Source organism: Dendrobium catenatum, unplaced genomic scaffold, assembly GCF_001605985.2.
Source record: "Dendrobium catenatum unplaced genomic scaffold, ASM160598v2 fragScaff_scaffold_158, whole genome shotgun sequence".
Classification (NCBI taxonomy): Eukaryota; Viridiplantae; Streptophyta; class Magnoliopsida; order Asparagales; family Orchidaceae; genus Dendrobium; species Dendrobium catenatum.
In genome coordinates this window covers 50,713-60,556 of record NW_021318620.1, presented here as the reverse complement: position 1 = coordinate 60,556, position 9,844 = coordinate 50,713, and the positions used below count along the sequence as shown (strand labels likewise).

At 32.9% G+C, this 9,844-nt stretch overlaps 2 protein-coding genes across 3 annotated transcripts in view; both read left to right on the top strand.

Annotated features, from left to right (window-relative positions):
* Nucleotides 1–701: 701 nt before the first annotated feature.
* LOC110102706 (casparian strip membrane protein 2-like) lies at nt 702–2,105 on the top strand. Its single transcript, XM_020831152.2, has 3 exons — nt 702–1,003; nt 1,083–1,206; nt 1,890–2,105. Exons 1-3 carry the CDS (start codon nt 702–704, stop codon nt 2,103–2,105), a joined length of 642 nt encoding a protein of 213 aa, XP_020686811.1.
* Nucleotides 2,106–5,197: 3,092 nt separating this feature from the next.
* Nucleotides 5,198–9,844, top strand: part of LOC110109056 (mRNA-decapping enzyme-like protein) — a 36,913-nt gene continuing 32,266 nt past the window's right edge. Inside the window, exons 1-3 of one of the 2 annotated variants that reach the window (XM_028692837.1) lie at nt 5,198–5,537; nt 5,627–5,667; nt 5,901–5,950. In XM_028692837.1, the coding sequence (XP_028548670.1) occupies nt 5,388–5,537; nt 5,627–5,667; nt 5,901–5,950 (241 nt within the window). In that variant the 5' untranslated portion in view covers nt 5,198–5,387. The remainder of the gene's footprint in view (nt 5,538–5,626; nt 5,668–5,900; nt 5,951–9,844) is intronic. The other variant, XM_028692838.1, reaches the window with a different exon arrangement.

Genomic DNA, 9,844 nt, shown 5'->3' with positions numbered 1-9,844 from the left:
TTTTTTCCTGCTCCTATCTCTAAAACTTTTATGAAATCTGCTTCTTTTAAAAATTTGCCCTCTTTCTAATCCTTCTTAAAATAATCTAATTACAAAATCATAATTCTCTATGACTTCTCACTATGACATTTATATTGACCGAGTTGTACCGAGTGTTTTCTAACAATACCGAGCAAATCCCTAGCAATATTGTGCAAATCCCTAGCAATACCGAGCAAATCCCGAGTTGTAAAAAAACTCGGTACAACTTGGTATTTGCATGGCATTGGTCTTCACAGAGCGGTATTTCTCATTTTTGCAAAGCAATACCTAGCAAATACCGAGCAATACCGAGAAAATCGCGAACATAGCATTCCCGGGTTCCGCTCCGTGTCAAGTCGTCGGGCCGCGCGGTAAAGAGTAAGAGCACGTGGCGACATGTTATTGGCGGCCGAACATAGCTCTACGTCCGGTCAGAGGACGTAATAATTGTTCCACAAATAAGGCCTTAATCACTTTATTATTCAACAGAATGGATTGGTTTACAACCAAACCCCCACATCTGCTTCCTAAGCTGCACCACCATCCCTTCTAATCACCCAACGCACTGATCCCTCTCTCTTCCTTCTCCTCCATATAACTCCTTCCTCTTCCTCCAAATCCCTCAACAAACTAAGCCATCTCCAATCCTTCCATCCCTCTCAAACCAAAATCCTCAAGCCATGAACTCAACTGAAGCCACCGCTCCTTCCACCTCAATCAACATTGCTGATGGAAAAACTGATACAAGAACCAAAGAGACTGTTCCACCATACAGATTTCTCTTAACAAAGCTGAGGAGAGACATGAAGACGCCTGGAGGATGGAAGAGAGGCTTGGCCGTCTTCGACTTCTTCCTGAGGCTGCTTGCAATCTCAGCTTTTGTTGCAGCGGCAGTCTCTATGGGAACTGATAATGAGATGCTTCCGTTCTTCACTAAGGACTATCAGTTCTATGCCAACTTTGCTGATTTTCCTTCTTTGACGTATGTGTTGTAATCATTTCTCCTCAATGCTTGATATTTCTTAATGGATTTTAGCACATGTACTGAGGTTTTGGTGCAGGTTTTTCGTGGTTGCTGATGGTATTGCTGCAGGATATCTTGTTTTCTCTATTCCTTTCTCCATTATTTGCATCATCAAGCCATTGTTCAGTTGTCCAAGGCTCTTCCTCCTCACATTTGATGTTGTGAGCTTCTTTTAAAACACACAGAAGTAAAAAAATCCAATTTGGTGCTAGAATATTGCAATTTTCAATCTCAGTCCATCTACCATGTAAAGTTGGAAATTTATTATGTGCAGACATCGGATAAAGAGAACCGTTCAGATTTATCTTTGCTACAGTAAAAGCGTAACTGCTACAATAAAAGTTTTTACTGTAGACAAAGAACACAGGACGGTTCTCCCATCCCGTGTCCGCACAGAATAATTCATCGTAAAGTTGAGCACAAATGGTCTCTTGTGGACTAAATTTGGGACAATTTTATACCGTGGATGGATTAAATCAGGTTCAATTTTGTAGCTAAACCTCGATCAAATCCCGCCGATGGGACTATTTGAGATCAATTTTATACATTCAAGAGATTAATTTAGAGAAATATGATACTTTATGACTAAAATAACCATAGAAAAATAGTTGGAGATTATTTTGAAAACTCTCTTAAAAAAGAAAAAAAAATTATCTCACAAGCTTCTCCTACATATTTGTGCTATGATGGCAAACCAAATGATTTAAAACATGATATTTAACTTCTATATTTTATTAGATCTCCTCTTTTTATCATTCTTCTTGAATTCTACCACAAATTCCTGTAATGAGTTCTAACATCATAAAAAACTACTTAACTATCTTATCTTGTACTAAAATTGCAGCTAGCTGTAGCTTTAACAATGGCTGGAGCTTCAGCTGCTTCAGCTATTGTCTACTTGGCGCATACTGGGAATTCAAAGGCCAACTGGATTGCTTTCTGTATAAGGTTTCAGGACTTCTGCCAGCAATCCAGTGGAGCAGTAATAGCTTCCTTTGTTGGTACAGTGATACTAATACTGATGGTTGCCCTATCTGCTCTTGCTCTGCGAAGGCATTAGCAGGCTACTTGGCTTTTATCCATGAAGTTCCTTAGTGCTTCTTCTGCTTTATGTGACCTATTATTGTATGTTGTGATGTTTTGAAGGGGACAAAAAATGGATTAGAATGTACCCATCAAAGTTTGGTAAGTTAGTATGAATCTAAAAATCTTTGGATTTGTTTTAAGATGAGTGCAATATATATATTATTGATTAAAATATGTATTGTGCTCATCTCAAAGCAATTCGAGCGGTTTTAATGCTTCGTTTGGGACGGATTTCTTATTGCTTCTTAAAGTAGTTTTTTAGCACAAAAGTTTTAATTTTTGTACTGAAAAAATTACTTTAAGAAGCAGTAAGAAAGCCGTCCCAAACGAAACCTAAGATTTACACGGATGAAAAAATGGCGAGGATATTGTGATCCATTTTTTTTCCTTTCTAAATTGTGATGTAGTTTTAATCTTTATTCTCTTTGTTTTGTGAGAGAAGTGGAAATGAGTATGTTATTGGTTTTTTTTAATTGCCTTGTATTATGTTTGTGAAGTGTATGGAATTATTAGAACTACAATTTAAAATGTTGGTTGGGCCCTCCTAATTTAATTTGGACAAGTATTAATTATTTGGTTTTATCTAGTATAGATGGATGTTATATATAGGCCTTTTTAGTGCATAAAGAAAAAAAAAAAAATATGGTTCTCCAGCATAAAAGTTTAAAAGATGAATATATGTGGGTCTCTAGTTCAATCATTGAGGATAAAAAAGAATATAAAATAGCAAAGAAGATCAACATACACAAAATATAAGAATTCCATACAAGTTCACCAATTTAACGGTTGTCCTCTTGTCATCGTTGCATATTTCACTATCATATGCTATAGATATCAACCGACTTCATAAGGGATGATTTCTCTTTTCATTTTTGATTTGTCATCCTATTTCTTTATCTCAGCTTTGTCATCACATAGATATCTAATGGCTCAACTCAGATTGATTTATCTTTTCAATTTTGTATAGATACCCTCTAACTTTTGATGTTCATTGCATATATATATTATTTTCCTCTAATTATATTATTTATCGATGAAAATCTTTAAATCGATTAGGCCATCTCGAAAGTGGAACATACTCTTCCATCTTGATTTTGACTTTTTGCATTACTTGTGTAACCTAACTAATACAAAATAAATAAATATGAATTATGTTGATTATGAACATTTCAAGAGAGACATACAAGCATCAAGTGTGGTGCATCTAAATGGATTTATACTTAAATCAGATTATTTATTGCTTTCTCATTCTCTAAATGCTTCACTCATTATGAGCAAAATTAAAGTTGAAAAGATTATTCTATTCAAAGTAAACAAGAAGTGAATTGTCATATTGATTAAAATTTAAGCGTTATAAGTTTAAAATTTTGGACATTATAGAGAAATTTTAGCATTACATATTTTAGATATATTGGATTTATTGTTCAGAGTGATGGTGAAATAGATGGAGATATTATCATCAGAATTCAAGTTGGATGGTTGAAGTGGAGGAATGCATTGGGATTGTTGTGTGATAGAAAAGTCCCCTTCAAACTTAAGGGAAAATTCTATTGGATGGTGGTGAGACCTGTAATGCCTTATGGGGCCGAATGTTGGCCATTAAAAGAAAAGCATAATACTAAATTAAGTGTTGCAGAGATGAGAATGCTCAGGTGGATGAGTGACTTTACTCTTAGATATATGATACGAAATGAGCATATACATAAAAAGGTTGGAGTAGCTAGTGGAAGATATGATTAGAGAGAGTCGTCTTAGATGATTTCGTCACATAAAATGTCGGCCTTCTGATGACCTGGTAAGGAAAATAGAGGTATTAGATTTGACTTATGTTAAGAAAGATAGAGATAGACATAAACATACTTGGTTATAAAATATTAGAAATGATCTTTTCATATTAGATTTAAAGGAGAATGTGACTTTTAACAAAACACAATGGAGAAAAATGATTCATGTAGCCAACCCCACGTAGTGAGACAAAGTCTTGATGATGTTGTTGTTGTTGTATAGTGAAAGTAAATTGACTATCAATTAAGAGAAGTCTTAATGCATATGATTTTAACACAAATAATTATAGTTAAAATCTTTGTAGGAGCAGCAATGACACATATCGAACAAAAATCAAAATCATAATCCGTAAGTAGCTAAGTTGTTGGAATTGATGGTGCTTCACAAGAGTGATATATCACCTATAATTTCATATTTTATCAACATTTATCACTTTAAATATAAGATTAATGAGATCGTTAAATGAAATATTTCTTTATTTCTATAATCATTTGCTAATGTTGTTTTAGTCATTCCATTCTCCTCCATACAACATAAAAATATTGATGACTTCCCCATAAAAAAACACTTCATCAGTTTATAACTTCTATGTTCTTAGAATATGGATCGAAATTTATTGAATCACGTCCGAATAAGTTTAAATATTGATCGAATAATGATCGAACTAGGGTTGACTATACCCAATGTGCAATTAAGCTATATTTGAAGACATAATTATACATTATATACAAAGTTAAATCGCCGGCTTAATTAATATATGACCGTTTTTAAACATTGTTTGAATAAAAATCAAATAGCATAGTATTGACATCTTGAACTATATTCGATCATAATTCAAAGAAGATCCAAATATAATTCATCTGAATATTTTAATAAATATATTAACACACACTTTGATAGTCTACCTAACTCTCCTTTATATTATTTTCAGAGCAAAACAGTGTTAATCAAAATTTTAAATATTATTTCATAGAAGGCCTTGTTAATCAAATTAGTCGTCATAAACTAAGACTTCATTTGGGACGATTTTATTACTATTTCTTAAAACGGTGTTCTATTTTAAGAAGCAGTAAGAAAGTCATTCCAAAAGAAATCTTTGCTTTCCGAAGTAGAAATAAAGTTGTCTTAAAAGAAGCCTAAGAAGTCTAAGATTTTATTTGAAACGGTTTTCTTATTTTTTTTCCTTTTTTTTAGGACAGTTTTCTAATTACAAAATTTAAAATTTTTAATTAAAAAGCTGATTTAAGAAGAGAAAACCGTTCCAAACGAAGCAATAATAAATAGTGTAACGTTGCGCGGTGGATCAGGGCCATCCTCTCGGGAATAAAATTCTCGCATACCACTTCGCTTCTCCCGTCGTCCGTCCGCCGAGTCCGCGAACCCCGAACCCTCAGGCGCGCTAGAAGGCAAACCGGGAAATTAGTTAATTGAGCGGAGTTAGGGCTTTTAGTGCGAGCGATTTGCCGCGGAGATGTCGAAGCTGATGCCGAATTTGGATCAGCAGAGCACCAAGGTGCTTAATCTGACTGTGCTTCAGAGGATCGATCCCTATGTAGAGGAGATCTTAATGACTGCCGCACACGTTACTTTCTACGAATTCAGCATAGAGCAGAATCGATGGGTACGCAATATGAACTATTTCGTTCCCTTGTCTTCCCTTTGGAGCGAGGGATTTCATTTCGATACTCTGATTGAAATATTTTGTTGCAGAGTCGGAAGGACGTGGAAGGCTCTCTATTTGTTGTAAAGAGGTAGCTAGATCTGTTGATTGTTTATTATTTTCCTTGAATAATTCTTTTGGGCTTATCGTATTCTTCGAAGCTAAAACTAATTGATTATTGTTGTTGTTTTCTTTTACCCTTTGTTTCTGTGTGTTTCTTATGTTTTGGGAGTTTTATCTAACGAGAAGGAGTTTTTGATTTCTAATTTGATGCATTGAGGTTTCTCTTATTGGAAGTAATTAATTTTTGTTGTATCGTTGCAGAAATACCCAGCCTAGATTTCAATTTATTGTGATGAACCGGCGCAGCACAGGTATGGATGCTGAACTGTAACTTGGCTTAATTTTGAAGTGATTATAGATTGAGTTGGGTGATTCTGAGTGTCAGTAGATGTTAAATCTTAGTCTTAAGGTTTTCTATGTTAGCAAGTTGCAGAAGAGATGATGAATTTATCTTTCTAATTGACATGTGTTATTGATTTGTTGTGGTATTGAGGTTTTCTTTTTCTTAAGTTAAATCAATTACAGATATAAAACATGCCCTTTCGTATTATGAGAATTATGCTTAGTCTTTCTGTTGAGTACCACATTATTATTTTTATAATCCCAAAATACTGGTTATTAATTTCACCTGTTTAACCCCTAGATTTGAATCCTTTTGTGATCAGGTTTTTTACTAGCCAATTTGTTCACTAGTTATTATAGTTAGTAATAACGTTCTTTCACTAATTCATTACCTATTGTCCAACAACTTATGACAAAAAGTTTATGAAACCTTTGAAGTATTTGATTTTTCATATTAAAAACTGATTATTTTGATGAAGTCTAATAATACAACACCTTCATCACTTATTTAAACTAAAAAAGTCATGTCAATTATCACCATTTCTAAACAGGCTCTTTTCATGATTTGTTCTTTACTATTATTTGGTCTTGCCTTGCTTTTTTTGGTTCAAATGGCTAGACTAGGCTCTAGCTTTCTTTTGCGATATGATGCAAGCAAAAGCATAATTATACTGTTGATTTACTCAGTATACATGACGGCTTAATGTTTAATAGCTAGAGTCTAAATTGCACTCATAAACATTTGAAATAGCAAATATTATCATTATGTCCACTATTAAAGATGAACAACAATATGATTGGATTTGTAATTGTGTTTTGAAGTGCTAAGTGCAATGCGATGCACATGAATTTCTTTTTGCTTCAATGTGCAAAGCGCAAAGAGAGGTGCAACATTTTTACTAACCAGGGGGGCTCATAAGTCATAACTTATACATCATGTATATAAATCACATTAAATATAATTCCCAACAATTATAATGATTCCTTCAATAGCCCATGTAAAGCATGAAGTATTTAATTAATGACTTTAAACTTGTGATAAAATCCAAAAAGAATTGTGATTTACATACCTAATTTGAAAACAAACTTTTAAATTGAAGATGCAAATTGAAATTTTTGGCAAATTTTATTATGCATACGAGTTAACAATTGATTAAAAGTTTAAAATTAGTGTATTAGTTTGATATAAAAATTATAAACTTCAAGATTGCATAAAACATATTTAATTTATAGAGAAAGCTAAATTTGAGTGCATAAAGTTTGAGGTTTTATAAAGTAAGCTAAAGAGAATTCGTTAGTTAACATATCTGTCTTATTCACATAATCTATATCTCCTTCAAGTAGATTTTTGTTTCATCTTCAAAATCTTCTTCTTTCTCTTATTGTGAGTCAACGTTATGTTCTCTTTCTTGAATAATAATAACAATAGAAGTGGATGCTGGTCAAGATGAACTTTCCCTCTTTATGGATGAACTTCATCTTGTTTTTGATCTATTAAATCTTACAGAGCACCTTCGATTAATTTATTTTCATGCCTCTTCAATTTGTCACCAAGGTAGCTCTTCATCACCAAATTGTTGCTCATTAACACCTCAATTTCCCCAACTAGTTACTCACAACTTCAATCAATACAATCCTAATTAATTGGATCAATAACATCTCTCAAATTTAATCTTTATTTTTTTAAAAGTTGTATTGTACTAGATGAACACTATATCATCTAAATGTTTTTGATTCACTCAGTTTCTCTTATGTGCGAATTTGTGGAAAATTGTTATAATGACATGCGAATTATTTAATATATTCAAATTTTATAAATTTTCACATGCTTAAAGACACTATAGTGTCTCTCACTCCTAGTAGCACTGCAAGTCAATTATAAAATTTTCCACCACTCTACTGCATTAAAATTAATAAAAAACTTAAAATTATAATACTGCATTAAAATTTTCCACCACTCTACTGCATTAAAATCAATCTTCCACCACTCTAATGCATTAAAATTACAATACCACATTAAAAAAATTTAATCAATAAAAAACTTAAAATTATATGGAAGTTTCAATTATATATACTTGAAAGTTTCTTATCTCTATTGCGGATAGCAAACTAAATTTCAAATAGACCACCAACTTAGTTGTAAATAAAGAGTTCTTTATTTATGGTCATTCTCTCATTTTGGTCTCTCGCTACCATGCCAATAATTGCATATAAGCTTTCCATCAATTGTTCATTTGATTATTTTATAGACTTATTTTTGTTAAAAAACTCCCAGTTCAAATAGTAGTCAGTTTGATGTAATGGCTATAGCAATTAACACCTCCCATCTCTCGTCTGTGAAACGAAAAAATTTCTCATGCTTCTTTTGATCTCCTTCGAATGCACATCACTAATTGCATTAGTTACTTTGTCCATTGCATCATGCATATGACCCATAGTTGACGTCTTATCATCATATGCAAACCCCATCATCTTAACCAATGGGCTTCAAACATTCAAAAGTTATATTATTAAAAATGCACTAAAAATATTCTCATAAAACCCTATAAAAAATATATTGATACGCAAGGGGTGGCCCACCTTGTGGGGCCTAGGGGAGCTATTATTCATTATGTAAGGAATAATTAAGGGGAGCTATTTAGGAAAGTCCTAATTAAGGAGAAATTATTTAGGAATGTTTCAAATCAAGGAAAAATTATTTAGGAAGGTTCCTAATCATGAGGGAGCTATTTAGGAAAGATTCCTAATTGTGTTTATGCTATTTAGGAAGGTTTCCTAAAATATGTTTAATTATTTAGGAAGGGTTTTAAATCATTTTTAATGGTTTAGGAAGGTTCTATTTGTGTTATTGTGGTTAAGGCTATTTAAGGGGGAGTTTTGATTAAGTTTAGGTACTATGATATTGCTGAGTTTATTTTTCTAGTGTTTGTGAGTTCCTAGCGGTGTCTAGGTTTTGTGGGATAGCTGATCTACCTCTCTAATAGTAGATCAATTGTGTCTTGCTTTATTATTGAAGGAGAAATAAGAAAATTAGCCCTATCTTGGTGTTCATAGGCAAAGTGCGCTTTTAAAAATCTCGATTTGTACCATGATAAACTTGCATTATGGATTTGTTGAGATAGGCTTATAATGAAATGCCATGTGGTGTTATTATAGTTCAATATTTGTACGCTCGTTATGGCTAATGCCATATATATTCCTGAGTGATTCTTCCATATAAAGGCATGCAGCTTGAGCCCTCTCTTAGGATGCTACACTACTAATTGTTGCTTTGGAATTATATCGTTTGGTGCATTTCAATTACTAAGGTTTGATCAATGAGAACCTCACACCATGCTTTTATCTTTTAGAAGTCATGATAAAGCCACTTCGGGTGTGATTTTTCACTCAAATCAATGTATCTGTTCAAGCAGCATTTTCTTGACTTAACATTTTTTGGAGAAGTGATTGATTTTTTAGACACTTAGCAAAGTGGTATGTTTTATAGTTCCTAGGTATAAGGCACCTATTCAAGTCTGGCATGTGACATTCTTTAACAAAATATGCACTAGCTCCTTGTGTGCTATAGATTTGCAACTAGCTTCGTGCCATCCCCAACAAGAATTTTCTAGTTGATTTGAGTGATTGAAGAATTGTAGTGTCTTGTTCTGAAATAATTTTACTAGTCTGCAACGTTTTAAAAGGCAAAATCAGGAATCGAGGCGTTTTGGCTAAGCGAGGCTAGGCGTAAGCCTAAAAAATTATAAAAGTAAAGCAATTTAAAATTATGAATAATGACAAAAATGTCAAAAAATAACAAAATATTACGCCAATTGTGAATTTGATGATTTGTTCTAAGATAAAGTAGTATATTACTGGAAAAG